This window comes from Grus americana, chromosome 2 (assembly GCF_028858705.1).
Source record: "Grus americana isolate bGruAme1 chromosome 2, bGruAme1.mat, whole genome shotgun sequence".
Taxonomy (NCBI): Eukaryota; Metazoa; Chordata; class Aves; order Gruiformes; family Gruidae; genus Grus; species Grus americana.
In genome coordinates, this window is record NC_072853.1 from 137,807,418 (window position 1) to 137,833,606 (window position 26,189).

Consider the following 26,189-nt stretch of genomic DNA (forward strand, 5'->3'; position numbering starts at 1 on the left):
ACAAGAGTCTGGCTGTCTTTTCTGCATCCTGTGATCAGGTAGCTGTAGACAGCAATAAAGTCTCCTGTTAGCAGCTTGCTTTGAGGCTGACAAAGTTGCTTCAGCCTCTACTCAAGGGTCATGTGCTGCATCCCCTGAGCAGCTTGTTGGCCCTCTGCTGGACACGTTCTGGTCTGTCCATGTCTTTCTAGTAATGGGGAGTCCAAGACTGGACAGTACTCCAAATGTGGTTTCAGCAGTGCTGAACAGAGGGGAAGGGTCACTGCCCTGTGCATGGTGGATACACTCTTGCTGATAAAGCCCAGGATGCTGTTGGCCACCTTTGCTGCAAGTGTGCACTGATGACTCATGTTCAACTTATTGTCCACAAGGACCACTGAATCCTTTTCTGCAGATCGGTTTCCCAGAAAGTCAGCACAAGCTTCTATTGTTGCATTATTCCACCCCAAATGCAAGTCTTTGCACTTGCTTTTGATGAAATTCTGGAGGTTTCCATCAGCCCAGTTTCTGAGCCAAAAAATTTTTGAAGGCTGAGAGAGTATTCTGAGTAAGTATCACTTCATGCTTGCCTTTCTAAATTTTGCCTCAAGAATCCACTTTTAACCCCAATAGGAATCAAGACAGTGGACTCAATGGAGTTATTTTATAAGCTCTGCTAAGCTCTTTTAAAGAATAGACATAAGTACCTCCTTGCAGGTCTCTGGATACTGAGTGAGTGGAAGAACTTTGCTGAAGGCTTCAGTGAAGAGGACATAGTGATATGGCCAGGTACATTTGACTCATAAAACATACTGGATTTTGAGTCAAGTTTTGAAGTACTTGGTTATATAGACCTTTGGGTATAGTTCTGGGGTTTGGGTTCTACTCTTGGGCTAAGCATCTGAAAGCTAGGTATTGTGGATTCTTTATGTAATCTAAGTTCCTCAAAGAAAGCAGTATTTCAGATATCTTAAAACCAGAAATCTCAATGAGGACAAAATTTGTCCTGCATAGACATTTAAAAACTGTATCAGTTTCTAAACAGGTTAACTTTCAGCTCTGAGCTGTGTCCTTAGCTTGCCTGTTTGTGCTTTTTAGATAAATTTATCATTTGCTTTGGAATCAGAGAAACTTGAATCTTTTCAAAGTTGTTTCTTTGGTATTTTTTTTTAATATACATTGCAGGAGTAGTTGTGAAGTAGAAGAAAAAGATTTCTAGTGCCTGGAAGAAAATTTCTTATTTTTCCCAAAAAACCCCCCACAACCCACAAGCCATAGTATAAGCTATCCAACAGAGTCTCTTTACAAAATGTTTCTATAATATTAAAATGAAAAAATATAAAAAAATAAAAACACTTCAGCTCTGCAATTCAGTCTGCACCACATTTATAAGAAACTTGCTTCTTAAAAAGTTTTCACTAATGAGAGACTTTTAAACATATGCATCAGTCCATTCATAGTCAAAACTGAAAGTTGAGCCTTAGTTGTGAATATATTTAAATCATTAAATGATTTCTTTATCAATAGAAGTGTTTGAAAATTAATGGGAATTTTTTTCTTGAACCACAGTTTCAGAACCAGAGTGGGTCTCTTTTGTAAGGAGCAAAGCACATTTCAAGATAACATTGGCATGCAAAAAAACCCCAAAAGCAACACACCAACAAATGCTAGCTGTTTTGCAGTAGTACATTGACACTCACAGGAATTAAGTTATTTTTAGCATTAAAAAGTTAACTTTTAGTTATATGACTGCATCTACAATAGGAGGAAAATGGCATAGCCAGGAAAATCTGAAATCATACCTTTGCAATGATTGCATAGTTGTCAGAAGTTTGTAAGGTAGATATGTTTAAAGGCATCTAGTATTTCGTCCATGCTAGGAGTAATTAAAAAGAAGACTTTCATGCAAATAGTCTGAATAAACATCATTACTTCTGTATTAGAAATTTTTGTTACTTGTATGCTGTGCCTCCCAAGATGATTGATATTAGACATATCAAAAATCTGGTTTTTGTTGCAGTTGATAGTAGACTGTAGTTCTTAAAGGTGAAATTAGGAAAATGCTGTTTCAAAAGGAGGAAAAAAAAGCAAGACATTAGGTTAAATATTAATTTGAATGTCTACAATAATGGGTACACATGCTATTTAAGGAAGTCATTATTCCACTGTGTAGTCAACAAGAGTATCGATTAGAATTAATTCACTACAAAAAGTCTCCAATCATTTTTAACATAAGTTTTTCCTCTTTAACAGTACCCTGAAGCTTGTCTTTTTCGTGGTCAATTTAGCAACAAATTTGCAATTAATCATTTGTTGATTGCAATGAATGGTCTGTCGATAATATGCAGCTTACATTGCTAAAAGGGTTATACAGAGCTTTATTGTTTTCCTTTTGTCTTGGGAACACTTTGTCTAGCTGTGTTTCCTAGAATGGATTTTGAATAGATGTTTTGAAGTAACGCATGCCAGTTTTAAAGAGACACCATGGACTTCTCTGAGAGTATTAATCAAGATATGCCCTAACTTTCTTCTGGCATTACAGTATTTGGACATCTGTTCTGACTCCTTATATGTGAAGTAGGACACATTGACATAAATGAAGGGTTTCATTATCTTAAATGTCATAACATTTGTTTGAATTACTTTGTGTAGATTTTAAATGCTGAAATTGTAATCTTGGTTTTTTATAGATTTCATTGTCCTTTCAAAAGACGATAAAAATGGAAGCCTTTTAAAAATTCCATCCATAATTCAGAAAGCATAATTTACAATTTGTGCAATAAGAGTAAAATTGCTCTAGATGATACTTTAGTAATTTCAAACAGTGTAAGTATTTTTACTGAAAGAAAACTAAGGGCAAAAAATGCTTCTTATTCCAGAAACAGTGTTTTTGTCACAGATAATCATAGAATCATAGAATGGTTTGGGTTGGAAGGGACCTCAAAGATCATCTAGTTCCAACCCCCCTGCCATGGGCAGGGACACCCTCCACTAGACCAGGTTGCCCAAAAAGCCTCATCCAACCTGGCCTTGAGCTCTGCCAGGGATGGGGCCCATGTATAAATGAAGGCCATTATGAAATGCCCCTTTGGGGAATGTTGACATGGATTCATTTCTTTGGAAAGTCATGGCACCTCGAACTGCAGCTTTCATTTTCATTTCAGAAAGAAATGTCTGTTATGTTCCAAGTTGTCCTTAAAGGAGTGTCTCAATAGTGTATTTCCTGCATCTTGATAGGAAATGGCTTTGAATACAATGTACCTAACTGAAACTAAAAGAAAGACTGAAGTCTGGTTTCAGACTTTTCCAAAAGTTTGGAAAAGTTTCATTTGCACTGATCTTTAAATTATGTAAGTTTTTGTGGGGTTTGATTGTTCATTAGCAAAACTAAAACACTATAAAAGTAGGACTGAACTGATTTACATTGCCCTTATTAACGCTAGTATTAAACAAAATATTTCTACCATTAAAACATTCTTACTCCTAGATAACTTCTGATGTCATATGGATGTGATATTTATGCTTGAGTAAAAGTTAATATTAACTACATTTGTCTTTGCTGTAATTACAAGGATTACTTATTACAAACATTGGCAAGACAAGTGTCTGCTTACTGTGCAGCAAATTTGGGAATACTAGCTTGTCATTTAGTATTGATTACATTATTTAAGTAGCTGAGCAAAGCAGCACTTTACAAACAGGTGCTCTTTGATTTGCAAATTTATAAAAATCTAGGAGCAGCTTTAAGCCTACTGCATTGTTGGTTTTTCAGGTGAAAAGTCGAAGGGTGATTTGAATATGCTTTCATTTGGACCAAAGTTTTTTTAGAACTTTTGTCTCATGAAGCAAATTGAGTTATTGTTACCAAAAAACAGCATGGTTCTTCATCTGTAAAACACGTTTATGACATAACTATCTGGCCTGGAGTTCAGAGAAACTGTCCCATTCAAGTTGTTTGCAGTGAAATTTGATGGACCTAACTGACCATGCAAATAAAAGCATAGTTTGCCATTTTTGCGTACTTACAATACCTCTCTTGCATATGTGTGACTGATTATTCCATGGCTTATTTCAAACTAATAGCATTATTTTAAGGGATACTGGCTTCAGAGAAGAAACAAACAAAAGAATTTATTTTCTCACTCTGCTTGTTCCTGCTTCTGCACTACAGCTTGCTGCACCCTCAGCTGATCGTTTGGGGAGTACCTGTAAACTAGATAATTAATCTGGGGAATTGTACCCCAGTATTTAGTGTAAACAACTTAGCCTGCTGGAAAACCTCATCTGTGTTGGAAATCCTGAGTAAATGGGACTTATGCAAGGAGTTTTTATTCAGATATAGAATCCTCCCAAACAATTTGAAGCTGAGGATACTGGTATAATATATTCAAAGCTACCATGAAACCCGTAAGTTGCTAAACAACCATGACGCACTGAGCCTGTCCAGATGGTTAGGCAAAAAGCATTATGCAAGTGCACACTTGGGAGGAGGCATTTTTTTTTTACTCAGAAAGTTAAGGAATTTCTCAGTTCCACTCATCATACACTTCTCTAGACATTTTCGCCGGTCTTCTGCAAACTGGGATCTGTGGCATGTGAAAGGCAACAAAAATATTTCTTTAGCCCTATCCGAAGGATCAATGCAGCACTCCTAAAGCAATTTGGACATTTGGATTTCTTGGGTTCAAAATTCTGTGTGTTTGTAATCGTAGCAAAAGGGCTTTAGTGCAGTTTCCAAGCTTTCTGACCACATCAAGAACCATATTTTTATTTTTATTTTGCTGTGAGATTGCTTAATAGTGAAGTACAATTGCATAAGGCAATAGTGAAATATAGAATTGGTAGTTTCTAAAGTCTAAAGTCTCTGGGTGTTTTTTCTTTTCTAGCTGAAGCTAGTTTTAACTGCATAGTAATTTTGTTAAAATATGTTTACAGTTTATAATTGTACAATAAAGGGCAATTTTTTGTTGTCCCTAAGTATCAACATTTTTATAATAACTTTATTCCCTTTATACCACGTAATAGAACCTCTCTGTGGAATAAATAAATGTATTTAACCTCAAAGCCTTTTAATGTCAAGACTACAAAAATATGTACTGCATAAACTCTGTGTGCCATATATCATCTCTGTAAAATGTTTTACATACCTGAATTATTTAGTCAAAGCAGCTATAGAGAAAGCTTGATCTGTTTCAGGAGGAAAATCAATTTTGTAAAATTTGACTTTCCCCTCCCTGGAAGTGTTCATGGCCAGGTTGGATGGGGCTTTGAGCAACCTGGTCTAGTGGAGGGTGTCCCTGCCCATGGCAGGGGGGTCGGAACTAGATGACCTTTAAGGTCCCTTCCAAACCAAACCATTCTATGATTCTATGACTACACCTACTATAAACATGTTCATATTTGGACATATTTTAACACTTTGCCATATATCCAAATATTAAGTTCAGAAAAGGCTTTTTATTCTATAAGCCATAGCATGTTTTATGGTTTGGGTTTTGTTTTTTGTTTGTTTTTTTTTTTTTTTTTAATATAGGATCTTATTAGTACAGATTGTCTTTTTCCCCTATTAGAATATCCCCTAAATGCTCGGTAAAATGACATCCCGTTCCACTTTTTAGTCTAGTTTGTGTTTCAGATAGGCATTACTGCAGAGCCTAGACTTTATTTAACTTGAGAGCATTTGATATCAAACACTGTTTATATGAAATAATTATAGTAAGTTTTTCAGATAGCAGGCATATTTCAGAGAATATTAACCCCCTATGTTTCATGATAATATTGGTCATTTCCATGTAGTATGTGATTGGGGTTTGCACTCCAGGAAAGTGTCTGGCCATTTATACTGAGTATGAAGGCTAGTATGCATTCACCCTTAAAGTTACAAGTTTGAGTAACAGTAGCAGTAGAACCAATGTGTGATCAAGATGTTCTGCTAGGATCTAATTTGTTCAGTCTAATACCTCTGTGAACAGTTTGATTTCATTCTATTTCTGCAGTACCCTTTTAGATTCTCAGAGAGACCACTCTGGTCAGGATTGGCTTGGCATGAATAACTCGTGTCTTTAGCTCATAATTCTTGGAGGCTTCTCAGTTGCCCAGGCATTTTCACACTACCTGTTAAATAGGTTTGTGTCAGCTTAATACAAACCTCTTCTTCCATTTCCCTATGACCTCACTCTGCTGTAAGGCAATCTGACTATTTTTTATTAGCTGTGAGCACTAGGGAGAGCCAGGCCATATGTAGGTAATTCCATTAGACTCTGCTGCTGCTTCTTCAGAACTTGGAAACCCTCAAAGGCTGTACAAATATTTAACATGCTTAAATGCCTGAAAAGAGTAGGATGCCTCTCACTCTTCCCCCACCAAGACAGTATTACCTAGGGACTACAAGAATGCTCTGCAGTTGCTGTCATTACCTTCCCACTGGATTCCAAGTACTTACTGGTAAAAGGAAGTGGCCTAGATCGATGGAGGAGGAAGGAGGAAGGAAGCTTGAAGTAACCTCCATCGAAGCCTGTGTGGGAATGGGGAAGCTTATCCACCTTGCCAGGACTGCAAACCAAGACTTGTCACCAAACGATGGCAAGAACTGAAGGCTTTCATTCTTGTTCAGGACAAAAAATTCTTGACACCCTCACCCACTCAAACTGTAGACAAAGGAATTTGCCCTCAGTACATGGCCTTGATGTGTAGTCATCTAGAACTTACATCAGGCACTTGGCAGTAAGGACTTGGTTTTCCTTCCACATTGGAGTGTTCTACAGCTGCTCACTTGACAAGAAACTTATGGTGTAGGTGAGATTAAGACTGCGTGACAGATTGGCAACATAGAATTGTGGAGAGCCACAACACAACAAAAAGAGAAAAGACTGTGCCTGAGTTAACTGTTCTTCTGTGCTGTTGCCTTTGAGCCTAAGCAGCCCTGAATTTCATGAGAGAAAACAGAGTTCGTTCTGCTATTCCAGATATTTTGCAACATGTTTTTAAATACCAGACTACAGAAGTAAAATATATCACGAAAGAACTAAGCAGCAAAAGCAAGGGGGAAAATGAATATAGTGGTCATATAAGCAGTATCGATTGAACAGTTGGTTTTTTTGGGTTTTTTTTTTTTTTGGGGGGGGGGGGAAGTGAAATCCCAAATAAAAGCAAAGGCCTCTGGGCCAGTACATTGTTGGTAGGTGGATCTCACATCTGAATGTCTAGCCTTATGACTCAGGTAAATTTGGAGACAGTGGAAAGAGTAAGTCCAAGGAGGGGGTTTTCTTAGACATAACGCTTATGCTTAATACAATGAACATATATCTTAGTCACTCACAGACTCTCTGAACTCATCACTTCTTCATCACTGGAGATACTCACTTGGAATATGGAGGCCAGTGGTATTGGCAGGAACTCTCCTTCTCCTGCAGGGCAGACAAGTTGTGCTGAATTTGTCAGCTCAGGCAAAAAATGGGGGTGGCGTAGAAGAAAAGGACACTGACACTGATCCTGGAAACTGATGTCAGAGAGAGAAGTTCTGGAAAAAGATTCTGGAGAAATTCCTGAAGGAGAGAGAGTTGGTGTTAGTGTTAAAGAGCTGCTTATCAAATAGTGTGGAACGTACAGGTTAACTATCCTTTTTTAAGGACAAAAAAACCCAGAAGTTTGTGTCATTTACCACAAGTCAAATGGAGAAGATGGTGAAGGTGAAGAATGTCAATGATAATGTAATTAGAAAGGGTGAACAGAGCAATCCTGAAATCTTTCCAAGGAAGAAGCTTGACACAACTGAAAAACACTTTAAAATGAAAGTCTGAGTTACAAGGAGATGAACAAAACCTCTGTCTGCTTAGTTGGGGATAACACAGGTGAAGAAAAACACAAGAAAATGAAGTAGGATGATTCAGAAAATATTTTGATCAATGCAGCACAAGAACAAGTGCAGATATTGAGCAAAAGTCAAGAAAGTTGCTTTTAGGCCTGTAAGAAAGAGCAAAGAGGCCATATAAAAGATGTGAGGGAGAGAATCTTAAAAAGTTTGTAGTGAATCAGTGGCGAGAGAGAAAGAACATCTGTAGCTAAATAATCTAACATCTAGCCCTAATTTATGAGTATGTTGGGGTTTTTTTATAAATTAATATTTGTTTGTCCAATAGGGAAGATAATAAATAATATTCTAATGCAAAAATTTAAATTTCAAATTGAAAACATAATGAATGAGGAAAACAGTGACCTTTTTCAATTAAGAGAAAAATATTCTTTCAGAGTGTAAATCAATGAGAGATGTTTCAGTGGTTTGCATACTTCTTATAAAAATAAATATCTGCTATGGAAACAAATGAACAACATAAATATGTATTAAAATTATAAGGCTCTGTTGCCAAGGCTTTGACTAACAAGTTATGGGAAGTTGCTAAGGAGAAGTCAGGTGAACATTTATTATTTGATCCCTATCAAGCAAATGAGCATATAAAATGGGTGGTGATACAAAATTTGGCTTTAACCCCAGTGAAGATTTCAGAGGATGGCTCAAACTGTTGCATTTCAGGCATAGCTTCATAAAGTTAAGCAGCTAGATGTACTCATAACAAAAGATTTCCAAACAACAATTCAGAACAGAAACTCGCCTACATGCCTTTTGGAAGAACCTTTCCAAAGAGCTTTGTTCTTGCTGTTGAACATACTGGGAGGATAGAGAGATCATCCTGCCAGTTTAGGCACCTAAATTAAGGGCCTAAATTTAGCCCCCGAGAATATTACTCTAATGCCAACTTAATCAAAGCTCAAAATGAAAATACCCAAAGGGATTTGTTTTTTTTTTCTTTAGGTGTTCTGGGGTTTTTATTAGGGCAGTGTTTGAAAACCATAAGTAAGTTGAGTTTAATTTTTCAAGACAATGCACGAGCAATTATTCCTTATCCCAAGCATGCCATTTTCTTTATGTTACGTTTTTAGTGTGAAGGCAATAATTAGTATTTTACCAAAAAAAAAAAAAAATGCTTAGTAATTGTTTTTTGGGGAGAATTTCTCCTCAGAAGTGCTGGGCATGAAAATCTAGGCATTAATTTCAAGCTAGACAGGTTCTTAATGTAAACTTCATTTCTGTGCTTTTTACTGAAGATACCCGTGAGCCATTGCTATGTGTTTCTGAAGAACAGCTAAAGTAACAGCCAATTTTGTTACATTGCATTGCTTATATTGACTTTCAATCTGAGCTGTGTCCTTGATTGTGTTATGCTCAAACTCATTGTGCAGAATAATTTGGGACAATTTCAGCATAGCAGTTATCAGAAATGCTACTAAAGGTTTACCACAGAGGTCTTTTTAATATACAAGATATTTAATACACTCTCTATATGGCTATGTTGGCTAATTGCCATGTGATCACTTTTCTTCTTCTCTTTTTAGTGACCACATAAACACTCAGCATGGATCTAGAAGAACCCTTCTCTAGTTACAGTAAATTTAGGATGACCAAATATAAAGAAAAGATGTGCTCAGTAACACAGTGTATCCTCAGCAGAGCTCATCTTACAGGGTACATGTCCTCTGCATTGTATTGAGTCATGGGGCACAGTTTGTTTTAGTCATCTGGTGCGATGATAAACAAACTGCCTTATCTCCCAGTCTTCTTTGATGGTCCTTAAATTCGATTAGTAACTTTAAAATATAGATACATAGAAATTTAGTGTAGTTTCTAAAAACCGAAATAGCTCCTCAAAGAAAGGCCTTGAGGTATTGGTACAAAGGCTTGTCTTACAGACTGGTCCCTGAACTGGTCCTTACATAGCTGGGGCATGTGGTCACCCTATATGAACTGATCGATAGTAAATTGTGAGGAGTCAATTTGTGTACAGGTCCACTGGTTGTATGTTATAGAGTTATACATAGGCAGAACATGGAGGTGGGTTGGGGTTTTTTCGCCAACACATCTTTTCCTGCAAAATAGATTCCACTTTGTGTCTGTGTGAAACATTTCTAGTATGAAACTATGCATATATAGTGTCAGAAACTCAACAGAGAACTGACTTCAAATGAAAAGGGAGAAAAAATATGCTTACTTTTGAAGGCCTGTTCCAAATATTTTGTTATAATTTTGAGATATACCATACTCTGGTCTTTTACCTATCATTTATAAATACCGTGGTTACTGATGTTTCATTCTGGGTTTAGCGATATTACCTATTCGAATGAGTATTTAAAATATGAACTGTCACTTGACTTAGTAATACATGTACAGCTGAAATGTGTTTAAACATGACCATCAGAGGGCTGGCTGTCAAGAATATCACTGACAAAATGAATAGCATTATCTTGACGGTTTCTGAGTTTTTCTTGGAAAACCAGGAACACAAGTTTCTCAGATTTTTTTCTTAAGAAAGTGAATTATCATTATCTTTTAGTAAAGGTGTATCAAAAAGAGCTTGAAATCTCTTCTTACTCTGGTCTTCTCAAGCTTTCTCAGATATACTTGCTCAGAATATCAGTAGAAACTAAGATGACTATAGTAACTAGTGTTTCACCAAAAGGTAATGTATTAATGATTTTTTTTTTTTTGGAAGATATCTTACTTTGTCTCTCAGGTTAATGCATGTAATCTAATCAAAAATACTTGGGAGTCAAATATGAAATGACAGCTCAATTCAAACAAGGCAGGACCTGAAGCTTCTTGAGTACCTTTTTCTAGACTTGGATCATTGAATGGTTCAGCAGTAGCCATATTATTTGCTTATCTTAAACTGTTGATTATTAGGGGGTGGGAAATATTAAAACAAAGCATATATCTATGGGTTGTGCTTTATCTGTGTATGTGCAGAAAGTGGAGTGCATAATCATAAGGATGTTTGTTTATCTAGAAAATAATTTTTAGTCTTAAGCCACTACAGTAAACTTTTCTTAATCTATTTTCACTGATATTTTTCGTACACCTGTACTATTCCACATTAATAACTGATGTGAGCTAAACTGGTTGTTCAGGTTAGATTTGCATTCTGATCCAGAGATTACAGGTTGCTGAATTATCCCTTAAGCTTCCTAGCCTTGTGGATCCATTAAGCCTTAATTAAAGAAGCATCTTAGAAAAAAATAATCAGACCATTTATATCCAAAGAAGATGCACATTGGTCATTTGTTTGTTCACCAGCATAAAAATTATTAAATGGAAATTTTAATCACAGCAAGCTTATAGATAGACATATATTAAATGCATTAATCTTTCTATAAGGTTATTCACAATGTATAAGGTTACTCCTCTGAAAAGACTGCTTCAGATTGCTTTCCGGTAATGCTAATACCCATTAAAAAGATGAATATATATGTGTGTAAGTCAATCATAAGGTATTAAAGAGGTGTAGCAACTTAAGCTTCTTTTCTTCTTGGCAGGTCACTTTGAGAAATGTCCTAGTTCAATTAAAATATTTTTTCCATTTCCTAGGAGTAGATTCAGATATGCTCTGTCTGTTCTCTATCTTATCTTCACTGTCAGGATTTAAAACAAACCTGAGTGAGATAGAAAGATAGTCCAGCTACTTCAGACTCTGAACAGATTCAAATAAAGGGTATATATGTGTGTGTGTATGTGTCTGCGTGTTCATCACACATATGTCCAGGTTGAATATTTGAGAGATACAGAGGTACATTTTTTAAGAGTCTGTTTACAATTTTATAGACTTTAAACTGGGATAAACTGCATCTCGTGTTCTTCAAACACCCGTTCCTTCATCTCTACTTTCAAAATGCTACAGCAGTAAGTGGAAACCGTCTAAACTAGAGAGGCATACAAAAGAGAACAAGGCATGGCAGCGTTTTTTCAGATTAGATTGGTGATACTATGAAATGAAAGTTCAGAGAAATTATCATCATCTAGGCCATTGTCATATATTGCATATGACATGTAAATGACTGTAAAAATATGGTATATCTTAAAAAAGAAATGAAGTATTTTAGAATAGGAGCATACAACTCAAATATTCATATAATATTCTTGGAAACATAAAATTGTCTAATTAGTTACTTAGTTCTGCTTTTAAATGCTCTGTATTCAGCATTACTTTGTGCGCTTTGATTTTGATGCAAAAGTGTTCGTGAAAAAAAAATCTCCGTTCTTGGATGCTTTGGTAAAAAATATTACAATGCTTTAGGTATAAAATGAGCTTTGGAATTGAAGCATGGGTGTACTGAAAGGTGCTCGTTTCATATTACAGTGGTCCTGTAAGACCTTCCTCCTCATTTCACCTTGCAACAGGCCCGACAGCATTGTGTCTCCTCAGATTATTATTAATAATAAAGCTCTTGCAAATTTTAGGCACGTTTGTGTGCACTTATGGTGTGTTACTTTTAAAAATGGAAAATATTTAGATTCAGGTATAGTACTGCTGGAAAATTGTATTTCAGGCTAGCATACATATGAATTTATTAATAAAAATTAATAAATACTGCCCACAGGTTATATTAATTATAGACCAGTATCTGACTGTCAAATGACCTTTCTAAAAAAACCTGTTCACTAGTTACCTTGCTAGGTAATATCATGAAGCATGTGAGTTTACTTTCCTGACTCTCGGGTTTTCTCTTTTACATCAGTTTTATTATCAAATACAGAAGTTATTTCTCATATTTTACTGGCCATGCACAATATCAGGTACCAGGAAGGGTCAGCATATTAAAGCGACAATATGCAAACAATATTCAACTTACTGTGCTTGTGGATATTGCTTTGTTTTTCACTATAGTTAATTAGGTGATTTTAATATAGTTTGTGACACAAAAAGAAAATAATTCTCCAATGGTCCAAAAATAGTTATATGCTCTAAACAGGTTGGGCTAGATGCCTCTCTTTGAAATGGCTGCATGAAGTCTGCTAAAATGAACCCTATTTTAACTGTAGCTGAACCGGCTCACAATGAAGGACCCTCTGTTCTCCTCACCCAGAATACAAAACTTTTAATGGTCGTTCCTCAGGATTCAGGGATGGCATCTGCTAATTCCTGCAGCTCTTAGGAGACAGAACTTGCATTCCTACCCCCTCTCAAGTTCCTGTGACTTTCAATTCTTCCGGTTGTTTTTCATTTATTTATACTAGGATATATGCTACTATCTTAACAAATAAAAGATGACGGACATTTGAAAAACAGAAAATTCAGTGTAGTTTTTCTTTTTTGCTCTCTTCTTTTTTCTCCTAAAGCAAAGTATTATTTTGCTAACACGCAACCAGCACAGCCTGGTTCCACATTTTCCTGCAGTGTGGAGTTAAGTTTGGGAAGAGGTCCCCGTGCTAGGGAATCTAAGGACTCTGTGCGTTGGACTCAGTTAAGGGTTCAAAAGAGCAGCTGGGCGGTATAAACTGAGGAAAGCCTTAGCAACTCCCCTACTTTCGAGCTTATCTGGGTGTAGTTACTACTGTGGTTTACAGTCTCCATTAATAAAAATAGCCTTTCAACAATTTTTGTATGAAATTGGTCTGACGTGTTCCTGTCTTGTGTTGTGCCTGTCAAAATTAGCTTTGCGTATTACTTTTTTTACTTCTCAGCTCATTAAGTTAGTTGATCCGTTTTGGAGTCAGAAAATGTTCAGGCAGGGGAAAATTTTGATCAAATCAACCTTGCATGGAAACAACTGCCTGTTTGCCATCTGCAGTGGGCATTGATCCCTAGCTTGTTTGTGCCTTGCATTTGTTATGCATGAGTAAGCACATTAGCCTTTTCATTTCATTCATTAGACAGTTAGTCCTTGATTAGTGTTTCCTAGTTTCTGTCAAATATGCTACTACTCCTTTATTCATTCTGTCTTGGGGCTGTCTTTTTCTTTTGCTTCAGTGTGTAGAAAATTAACAGTTAACCACGACAGTAGTCCTTTTATTTCTTTTTCATGTAGAACTGGCTAACAAATATACTTTTCTAATGTTGGCACATCTAATGTTGGGATAAACTATGAATGATGGGTCTTTCTAAAGTTAACAGAGTTATTATTTTAGTTCAGCTGGCAGGCTTTGTTTAGAAGTGTGATGTCTCAGGGTTTACTGTCAGCTTTATTTCATCCCTCTCCAAGAACTGTGGGATCACCTGGATACTTGTGGATATTTGCCTTTATATAATTGCATTGCACATAAAAATAAATTTAAAGTAACAATGAGTGCAGTTTAAGAATATAGCACTGAAAGTTTCAGGTGAGAGTTTGGATGACAGGCCAGAACAATAAGGCATTTTTCTGACTAACACCAGTCCATTCACTAGGGGTTTTTACTGTCGTTTCCTTGTAGAACTTTCAAATGTTAAATGACAATTCCATTCCTAAAGATAATAGGAAACTAAATAAATGACCAACAAACTATATACACCTGTAGAAACTACCTAGTGAGATCATTAACAAAGTGAGTATTTCAGTTGAGTCAGTACATTTAGTGATGCCACTAACTTATTTTATTTGATCAGTGTTCACAAGTTTTTCCTAAAAATTCTATACTATGCTACATCATTATGTACGTATAGTGCATGTAAAATCTTGTGACTTATTTATTGCTTTTTTATTCATAATCTTAGATTGATGATATTTAAATAAACTTTTATCTGAACAATTTTATCGTTGACATGATTTTAGAGTTCATACATTTATTTTTTCAAAATACCCTTGAGTTAGTAAACCAAACCTGAAGGTTGGACCAGTCTGTTCTCTGGAGCATGCCCTGTTGAACATATGAGTGAAGAAAAAACTATTTTAGTCATAAAGTGTTGCAGCCATGTTTGATGTCATTAGGTACCTATATATCTGCACTAAATGCTTGCTTGCTTGAGATTTATATTACCATTGATTGGTTTAAATAAAAATTATTTTAAACAAAATATTTTAATCGTGTTTGGAATCAGCAATAATACAAAATTTAAGGATTTCTTCTTTTTTTCCCCAAATGCTAATTCTCATTGTTTGAAAATAATTTAAAACATTGCTAGACATAGACTTCATACTGAATTTGATACTTCTCTCAAATTCTTAGGTTTTATATTTCCATAATGTTTTTAAGTTGGTAAATAACGTGCTTTTTTCTTACACGCAATAGTTGATTACAGTGATAGTTTTATTTGTAAGTTTTGTCAAACTCTATTTACATGGAAACTGGAATTAATTTAAATTTCTAACTGAACTAAATCTTCTTATATTTATATTCTTACATATGCAGCATTTTAAGACATGATTATGAAAACATGATCCAAATGGATTTCTCTGTGTTTACTATCTTCTGCAAGACTGGAGAGCTGATAGATTTCATACTCTCACACCTCATTTAATACATACATTAAAAGATAAAAAACCTTTTTACTTTCTTAATTCCCATTTTGTAAATTTTTAATTACTAATCTGTGAAATAAATCTTACATGATCTGGAATGAGGAAAAACTTCTTTTCATACGGGCAAAGGAGATGATACAAAAATGCTGTGAAAACTGATTCTAGCACATCAGTTCCAAATATTCTGTATTCAGCAACTCCCACCACCACAATGGTTTGATTCTTTTTAAAAGGTTATACACATATGAGTATTTCATATAACTTTTATTTCACATACACGTTATTTAAATCTATTATTAGCATCATTTACTACATTTTAAAATATTTTCATTAAATATACTTAATTTAATTAAAAAGTCTCTTTTTTGTATTAAAAATCCATTTTCCCCCACATGGTTTCACACCCTGACATAGAGCAAATAGGGCATCTCCTGGCATTTAGTTCTATTGTCTTCCAGATTTTAGAGAAAGCTATTGAATGTCCATATGCAAATATCAAGGTATATAGCGCTGCTGAATCTTATCACTCAGCTTTACTAAAGAAATAGATTTCATAGATTTTATTTAGTATTCCAACAAAAAAGAACTGTATGAATCGTCTTACTGTAAACCTTCACCGGATCTGGATATTTGCTGTACAGAAGTCGAAGGCACTTTCAGTAAACGTAACTATCATGTCTGATTTGTAAAAAGGAATAATGGAGACTGTAACAAGTGTGATAAATTATTAAGTACAGATGTATCCCATGCTTGGAGCAGTGTACCTGTAAGCTTTCTAAGTGCTAAGAGAATTGCTCTTGTTGAAAATGACAGTTTGCAAAACACCTTACAAATTATATGCCTTGTTTACAGTTTTGGTCTTATGTTTTGCAATTTTCCTGTCATGATAGATTTACAGGGTTTTTCTTTTTTTCCTGTTAGGATGCTTCAATTGCCCACAGATTCCATATCATGAGAGAAAAACATCCAGAGAAGTTCAACAGTAGGTAAGAAACTAAAAATATTTGCATATTAAGAGTTTCTTTCCATGTTATTAAGATGTGTTCTGTGAGGGGTTAAATTTCGCACATCCTTTAAAATATTGATTCTTATAAAAGAGAGGAAATTGGTGCATTTTATATATGCTCGCAGACTGCTTCTAGGGTAACTGTTTTATATCTGGTATTTCAACTGAAATGAATAGCATTATAAATAAACTGTTCTCACATGCGAAATGTTTGACTTGTAAGACTAGCATGGACAAGATGATGCATTGTGGTATCAGAGGATCCCTGAATTGACACTTTGCCATTAGGCACTGAAGAACACTTATTAGACAGCTGCAGATGGTGATCCTTATGTTTCATTCCCACACGCACACTGGTACATTGACAGGGGGCTCTTCCATATATACTCTTAGTAAGGGCAAGTGAATGCCATTTTACACATAAATGCTTTTATCATTAAACAGCTTTGGATATGTAAAAAAGTCGGGAATGAGACTTTGCATCTGTTCCTCGTGTTGCTTTTCGAATTTGCAATGTTATCTCAGAGCTTTTCTGGAGATTAAAAATGTATTGCAACATGTACTGTAAATTCACCTTCTTTCAATATCTGGTTGGTTGAGTAGATAATATTCATAATGCAATGCTTATGTTTGTCTCTTCTTATTTAGGTAATTTAGCACATAAGTTGTGATGGGTAAAATCAACATTTCAGAAACTTTAGTTAACATTTAAAGGCACATGGGGAGAGGAAAGTAAGATATAAAGTTATCGGGAATAAAGAGGGAATGTCTAGAAATAATTATTAACACAAATATTTTGTCATTGTGAGCCTACCTATTGACTTTCTTTAGTTTTCCGTGGGTGTGACCTGGAAAGTCTTGTGTGAATGCAAATCTTCATAGACCTTAGCGTGATAAAATATGCTGTTTGTGCTGTTGTCTTAGAACTGTACAGAATGATGTTTGAATATGTTTGAATATTATCTAACTTCTTACTGTTTTCATGTTGAAAACATAAATTTTACGTTTACCAGTCAGAGATAGGGGCTGTTTTCTTAAATATTCAATCTGGTTAGCATTTATGCAATGACATACTATGAACCAGAGAGTATGTTTCCTTTCAAGTTCCACAGTAAACATTTATTTTCTATGACCTCCTCTTCCTACGTCCTACCCTTCTCATTCTGAAAGAATTATACTATGAAAAGATCTGAACTTAAGCCTGATCTGCACATCCCGATGTATTATACTCGTTTAGCAGGACTAGAGATATTGGACATTTAGCAAATGCAGATATTCTAGACCCTGAAGATGAAGCTAGTTTATCAGTGGTCTTTCTGCATATTTTCAGCAGTTGGCAATTATAATTTATAAAAAGCTCAGCTAATAACATGAGTTTCAGATCAGATTTCATGTCACAATAAATCATATGCCATTAATAACATCTGCTAGCAGACTCACCTTGAAATTCATCTATATTTTAAGGAACCTGATGTTTCTAACATTATCTTAAGGAAATTAATTACAAAAATATATAGTTCCAGTCCCTACGTGCTTTGGTACTGCGATATTGAAAGAACTTGAAAAAAGCAATGATTCACAGGGTATTGAAAGACTATTCAGAAAGATTATGCATTTCTAAAAAAGAATGTAAAGACTTGAGCAAAGTATTGTAGTAGAGACTGATGTTTTAAAATGTTTCTTTTGTGTACTGAGGAAAAAAATGCGGATTTCTATTTTTGTTGAATAGAATTTTCCAAATTATGTTAGTTCACAAATAGTTTGTTCCACTAACAGTTATTTGCATGTGGCAACACTCCATAATATGTTGCAGCAGCGTTTTCCTGCAGTATGTGAAAATAAAACCCTTTTTTAGATGTCTGCTAAACCACAAGACTTAATTCGCCAGAGTGTGGAATTTTCTGTGCAATCTAAGTGATTTAGGATCAGCAAGTCCAGCTCAAGTCAGATTCATCATGGGCTCCACAGTTAATAACACTTACTCATTTGAAAATCCGACATTGTCACATGTGAATATCTCTTGTAATTTAAAAAGTTAACTCTTTTGTGGTTTTATGTTAGTTTTCTCTTGCCTGATTTTCCAAGGTTTTGAGCTCCCACGGTTTTGTAAAGCAGGTCCTTGCACTGAGGTTCTACTCTGAAAATGAACATGTAAGGTTTCCTCACCGAAGAGAAACTTTAAGTTTACACTGTGTGCAGAGGTCTTTTGAAATCCAAGGGTGTTGTATTTGCTTCAGTGAAGTAACTTAGGTGAAGTTTGGGGTTGGAGAATCTTTTGCTTTAAATCCTGGCAATGATATTCAAATTCCTTGACACTCTGATCCCAAGTTTTATGTGTAAATAGAGCATACCGATACGGAAACTCCTGACACGTTGTACTTGTGTGTGAAGGCAGGATCTTTCTACACTTGTTTACCATCTCAAAATTAAGATGAGAGCCTAACACCAGGCTTAGAAGGACTTTTTTTAATGACTACGAGCCTATATTGTAGAACGCTTTGGAACTCTGACACATTTTGAAACTGTGCAGTGTTCATAGATTTTGGACACAAAGACTTAGTATTACTGACATTAAAAATAGAAATTAAAAGCAAAAGTATGGATTTCTAAACTGCCTAGAGATACTTAGACATTTAGGTCTTTGGTAAATCTAAGATTAAGTATGTGTAAATACTCATGAATTAAAAATTATCTGTTTTTTCTTAAATCTTCAAATGACTTAGCAACTACCTTGTGACATTTCTTTTCAATGAAGCACCTGTTTGTTTCAGATTCTTATTAAACTGAAATCAAGTCCCTTTGTCAAAATGGTCTTCTGTGTTCGGAAGCTTAAATTTCACTGAAAAACCGTTAATAAATGCCTTAATCACTTGAAAATGTTATACTTGTAAGCTGCAATATGGAATGGCTACATATTGTTTTCCAAATAAGGCTCAGCATAAATGTGTAACAGTGATTTTAAAATATTCATTACTTGTTCCTAAAAATGGATCTGCAGGAGAAGAATTTTTCTTCTTTTCAAATAGAAAAGAATGGAAGTGAGAACACAGTAGCATCCCCACCTCTGTCAAAAGAATGAATCCTAATATGCCATTTTAAGTAATCTTATCTTCAGATCATTAGCAGACGTTATCAGAAACCAGGAATGACATTGCATTAAGATTGAAATGGGTTCATAAACCCCAGAATCTCAGCTGTCGCATTACCCGCTGTACAGGTCTGAAGTGCTGAGAACCCTGTGCCGGAGAAAGCAGGGTTCACTTCCCAGCATCTCCTGCTTGAGAGTAGGGTCAGATTTTCTGATTTCAGTGTGGAAGAGCTAAGTTAACCCCACGGGGGAGAAAACTTGCAAAAGACAACATTTCAAGTAACAATATCATTAAACTAGGACATACTGTTGAAATAACGATTCAGTTAGTTAGGCCAAAATGCCCTGCAGGGAGATATGTGTAAACATCATAGACTCGATGCTGGGAATAACAGATGTATGAGTTATGTGACTGGAATATACACACGGAAACAAAGAAAATGTTCAACAAAAAAGAATTCAAGTTGATATTAACTATTCTAAAATAATAGTTAAATTAGGTATGCCGATTTGACTCTGGCACCCAGTAGTATGCAAGATATTTCTTAGTCTCAGTAAACTAAAGTAGGATTTATAAATTGCATTTTACAGTCTTAAGTATATCATCTTTGACATTTTCAAACATCAGTCTATTTTCCTCTTTTATGAAGAAATTCTAAGCAGAAATAGTTCCTATTCCTAATAAATCGATTTGTAACATGTTCTTGATTGTGTACTCTTGAGATTCTCTCTCAACTTGCTTAATTATGCTTTTATTTTGTGCCAGTAACTATGCACTTAATCTCTAAGGAAATTTTTAAGTAATAGAAATTACTGATTTACTTTGTGCAAGTGGTCTCCAAGAGAATACATGTTCTTTTAAAGAACCTGAGTAAAGGGAGTTATGCTTTTGTTTTGACCTACATGTCATATGACAGTGGTTTAATCTGGAAAAGCCACAGAAAGAAAAGGTGGGAGAAAGGGCGGGTAAATGAATCTTTAGCAAGTTCTTCCATGTGTCCCATAATCCAGCCTGGCAGCAAAGAAGTCAGAACATAGTTATTCCACTTGGATATTGGAGATTCACCAAATCACTTGCTGTTGAAAGTACTAATTCCAGTTTGGTGACTGAATGCCACAGATTAGAAAAGATCAGTGTAAACGTTCTCTTTTTTTTTTTTTTTTTTTTTTTTTGCATAAGGCAATCTCAGTTTAAAAGCAAAATCATTTCTTGTGGGGTGAAAAAAATGCTTCATTCTCAAATGTGCTTAGCCTTTGTTTTGAAATTGGCTTATCTTAGCTTTGAATTTAAAAGTCAAAATGTTTCATTTTGAATAGAACAAAACTATTTTGATATTTTCATTATTCTTCTAGTTTTTCAGCTTAAGTGATGGAGTCTCTTGGGTTGCATCACAACTGCATATTTGCAGTGAATACACTAATCATCAACACAAAATTCTTAACTCGAATTGAAGACATTTCAGTCTCTTTCTTTCAACCTCTCCTCTCTTCCTGGTTGTGACTGAGCTGAGAACACTCGTAAAGAAGACACTGGCCCCACGGAGAGACCAGATTGCAGACATCTGTTACCTGTCCCATTCAACCCACAGGTTTCTTTTCATAAAACGATCAGACTCCAGGGAACAATACCTCTGAACTCAGGCAGTATTACTGCAATCGTAGTCATCAGAAGCAGCAACACAAGGTGAAAAAATTTATGATAGAGTGTGAAATATTTTCACATGAGCAAGAGATGACTTGTAGTTAGACAGCTTACTCTGCCTAGCTCTTGGTTATAATGTTTATAGACAGAAAGGAAAGAAAAGAAAAAAACCCACAAAGAATCAACGTGTTCTTTTGTCAGATTTCAAACATGTAGTAGCTCATCTTTAGAATCTAAAAATGCCTGAAGTGTATAATGTGTGCTTGAGTTTGCTGAGCTGGGACAAAAGAAGATACTTGGGGTATAATGCTGATCCAGCCTACCTGTGTCTGTTGTCTGCGGCGCAAAATGAGAGCAGCGTGGAACTGCAGTGGTTGCACCTCTCTCTCATACAAGATTTCACATTTTTATAATTTGTCTAGAAAGCGCTAATGGACTAAGGCCTTCTACCTGAGAGACTTCTTAATCTCTTAATCATTATTCTGTGGTGGCTATCCGGGAGGCTGGTGTGGTTGGGGAACCTTTGGTTCGGACTCATGAGGACTAGAGGCAGTGTGCTGCGTGGAGCATGTTGTAAGTAGGCGTCCCTGAGTCCTGAGCACCCCCTGCCATTTCAAAGTACATCTCTGAAAGCAGTGCACTGTGTCAGACCCAAAGCGGAGCAGTGAATTTATGTTTGTATTCTCAAGGTCCTCAGCAGTCAAATTCACTACTGCAGGACTAAAACGGGGTCAGGTTTTGTACTGGTAGAATGGTGAGGCCTATCTGTTTATTGGGCACTTCCATTGGACGGGGTTGTTGTGAACCACCTGCCATTCTGCACTTTGAAAAACAAACAAACAACTGAAATATGTACTATTAATATTGACAAGATACGGGAATGTCTTTTCCTTTAAGGAAGGTTATGTGTTTTAAAGATAGGTAATGATACCCAGTTGTTAAAGAAACTTGTTTCAGAAATTGTCAAGTAAAACGTATAGCCGTGTTAAAGGGTGAAAATCATTGCATTGTCTAGGAGAAGGGATTGTTTAAGATGGTGCACAATCATACAGAGGGATTGGCCCAGCATGCTTTCTACAAGTAACAAACTGTTGATTCACAACAGATCTATGCATTTACTATAGGCCAAGGTCAATAAAATCTAATTTTCTTCAACTGATGTCAGGCTGGTAAAGGAATCTATTGAAGACAATGTTTCATTACTCAGAGTAGGTCATTGCACCTTTTCTATGGATTGAAGTGCCTATTGGATGTTCTACACATTCTTTAATTAATTAAAACTACTGCCTTTTATTACAATATGTTAAAGGCAAACTTAACTATGTAGGTATTAAATCTCGATCTCTTTCACTGTTTAGTCACACCATTTGAAATAACAATAACACTGATAGAAAAAGGTTTCTGACTACTTTGATTTGTAGTACATTCACATGGGAAGGGAGTCTATAATAGCTATGAGAAACTCTGTAACAAAACTACAAAACTACAGCTTGCTGTTTATTGCTTGCTGATAAAGTATGGCCAAGTATTTCTATACAAACGAATAAGGTTATTTCCCCTGATTTTCTTGAACACACACTAAATAAAATGCATCGAGATACAATGTTTTTTATTCAAATATTGCTTGCTTTTTTGGGGGGAACGACTTATTTTTATAGTCAGAACTAGTGAATGCTAACGATGTAAATTTGCAGCTGATTTTCAACCTTCATTTTGGATCAATTAATCTTCAAATCTCTGAAGTAAATAGCAAATCTTTACATAAGTTTCATGTGGATATATTTCATGTTTACAACAGATGCTGGGCTTTATAAACAGTTAAGCAGCAGCCATTTCTAATACATATCACAAAACCAACAAAACCTTCTTTCAAAATCCAGTCAAGGTTGCTAAGTGGCCACAGTGCACTTACGTATAATATTATTGACAATATCCAAGCCATTAAAAGCAATGAAATGAATTGTTAAAGAATAAATTTTACACTTCCTATTTAATAAACATAAACACATTATTCTTTAGTACAAAGAAATTAAACTTTAATCAAACATGAAAACCTATACTCTGAAGTATGGGTGCTTTATGGGACTTTTTTTTTTTAATCCTTTAATTCCAGTAATTAAGCCCCTATTTTTAGAGAATGTTGTTATCCAGGCATATACTCCAGTACCCATAGATAATGAGGAGAGCCCGAATACTCCTTTAGTACAGCATGGAGTTACATGATATACAGCAGGTGCCTTTGCTTGCCTTGTACCTTAAGTCACGAGAAACTGGGTCCTAGATTGGCTTCAGATCCAGAATCTTACAACTAATATACCCTAGGCTTTCAACTCTACACTCTGAAATTGCACAGTTTGTGTCATATTACAGAGACTTAGGCAATTGGAAAAAACTTTAAAAAACTAGCCAATCCTCCTAACCCTATTTTAGTACTACTGTTCAAAATTAATCTTTGAATAAATTACCTGAAAAGTGATCCTTGCAACCAATATGCCAGCCCCTGATTAAATAACCTATAGTTCTTATCTTTGCTAATTATATAAACTGAAGTGATTTTAAGTGCTTAATGTATCTAATAAAGAGCCTGTGTCACCATCTCCATCACTTCAAAGAACATTTTCCATTTTCCTCTTTATTCTGTTTGAATGTAGTTTGCTTGGCTCACGTCTATGTATTTTCATGTAAATAATCAGACTGCTTTCTGATCTGATTTCAAGTCTCTTCTTTTTATTGCAATGGGTTACATAGCCCTTTCTAAGAAATGTGCAAAGCTAGAAGTATTTCCAAACTTACATAGTAAAGTGTAATTTGTATATTGCACAAAATAAGATCAATCCTGTGGATATCACTCAGGTAAAGTACTGAATCTCTTTAGCATCAATGTACCCAAATTATATTGTCTATTTTTATTTTTATATTTAATTGTATTCTCTTTTTATATATTTTTATATTTTTATATTTTGTATTATATACTTATACCCCAAATATGGATTTTTTTCCAATATCTTTGTGTGTGTGTGTGTGTATGTTTGTGTGTGTGAAATTGCTACACATTTTTAAATAGATTATCAGAAAAGAGTACAAACAAAAAACGTCACCAGAGAAATATATCCACTGACTTGGTGATTTAAAGGGAATGGCTGCGGCTTAATCTGGTATGGGATGCTACTGCTATTAAAGCCAAGTTTAGCTAGAAGATAAAAGTAGTTTGAAGTGATACTGCCTGTCTTTCCCTCACCGCACTTCATCGTCTGCCTAACAGGAGCTCTGATGTGTTTTGGGAATACTGTTTTGGTCATTTACATCTTTTGAGGCTAAATCACATTATGTCTTATGTTCTTGCCCTTCCTAAGGCAGGCTTACTCGTATTAGGGTATTTCTGTGTACTAGCACGGCACTGAAAGAATACCTCTCTGGCTTCCCTTGTAACCGTATTGCTGAATGATTGGCAACTATTGATCTGCGTCCGCTTCTGAAGTAGAAGACTAACGGATGTTCAGTTGCTGTCTCGCCAGTGCTCAGGGCATCTGTATCCTGCGTGCAACTTTTTCCTTTGTCAGACAGAGAAACGGAGGGAATTTAAAAAATGTTGCTAACTTGCTCCAACAAAAAAAAATGTTCATTTTTATTTGGGACTCTGTATTTCAGGAAATACACTTTGTGTGAATGTTACCTGCCTCTCTTGAGTGCTTTCTAATGCTCAGCTCTGGTCTGGGTAAAAGGGTTCAGATCAACGAGGTATGTGGCAGCTGGTTAGCTAAAAAAGGGATCAGAATACCCCCCTCTTCCAGCTCAAAGGGCCCAGGAGAACTCTCTGGGGAAACTCTCAAGACAGGATACAAGACAGACAAAGAAACATGTGGGGAACAATATAATTTTTATATTGTTTGTTGGAGTTTTAATGAACAGTAGTTACAGAATTCTGAATTCATTTACTTGATCAGTGATTGCAAGGATGAGCCAGATGCTTGTGGTATGTTGGTATGTCATGGCATAAAATAGTTCACCATATAAAAAGCAGAAAATCATTGGACATAAAAGCTGTTACCAAGTAATTACTTGGAATTTATTAAGCTTGGAAAATTTTCAAATTATATCCACTTTCAGTCCCTGGAAGGGTGCTTACATATGCCAACAATTAATATTGTTCCTTAGGTTAAGAAATTAATACAGTATTTTAACATCATATTTAATTTACATTAAATTGTTTTCCTCATGTACCCAAAATTCAGGACAAGGGTATCATTTGAATCCACATGACATAGGTAGATATGGTAAAAACTGCCTAGGATTTTGATTTTAGCAGTCAGAGGAAGAAGCCGTCTGTTAGATTTGCCATTTTTTGTTCAAATTAGACTTAGGGAACAGCTGCAAGTAATATGGTTTCCTGGTTCTTGAGAACCTTTCAGTTATGCTTTCTTTAATAAAGATTTGTCCATATGAGGAACAGCAAGGTCTGTTAACCTTTCTTGCAGCATGCTATTTCTGAGCCAATTATGAAGATGTCTAAAGGCAACGAATGCTCTTTGGAACAGTAACTTGTGATTTGGGAGTATAATGGCCAACTGAAGAACTTTCTGTGTGGTTAGAATATTTGTGCTCACAATATATTAAAAACAAGGGCAGCATGGATTTTTTTATGAGCTAAAATACTTATTGGATTTTTTTCTTTTAGTTATGATGATATATTAATAACTACAGTAGCAGCAGAAGTAGGAGAAGATTCTTAAGTGATTTGGATTTTGATAGTAAAGCCTTGAAGGCTGTGTTAAACTGTCAATCTAATTCTTTATCAAGATTTTGCTGATGTTCAAAGAAAGAAAAAAAGTGTGTTAATCAAAGAAATATGTTCTTCTTGCTGGTATGAAGCAGTTGACAACTCACTCTGAATGAAATCTTCAATATGTTTAGCTGCTTTGATTTCCTAGAGAATTGCACTGTAAATATTCTGTGAAAGTGATTTGGGAACATAAATTGACAAGTTGTTGTGGACTTTTAAAAATTAAACCTGAGTGGATTGACCTAACTAAGTAGAGCTTGTGCTTCAAAAAACCTTGGAGTAGCAAAGCTCCTGCACACACAGCAGCCATGCTACTGCAGCCATGGGACTATTTTTATATTTGCTTCATAGTGAGGGCACTCACCCAGGAAGAAGGAGATCGGGGTTCAGTTCCCCCTTCTGACAAGGAGCAATCAGACACACTTGGAAA

At 35.5% G+C, this 26,189-nt stretch overlaps 1 protein-coding gene across 11 annotated transcripts in view; it reads left to right on the forward strand.

Moving 5' to 3' along the window:
• The window catches only part of DGKB (diacylglycerol kinase beta), a 414,451-nt gene that overhangs the window by 252,435 nt on the left and 135,827 nt on the right, over nucleotides 1-26,189 (forward strand). For all 11 annotated transcript variants that reach the window (XM_054817166.1, XM_054817163.1, XM_054817164.1 and 8 more), the window contains one exon: nucleotides 16,165-16,229. In XM_054817166.1, the coding sequence (XP_054673141.1) occupies nucleotides 16,165-16,229 (65 nt within the window). The remainder of the gene's footprint in view (nucleotides 1-16,164; nucleotides 16,230-26,189) is intronic.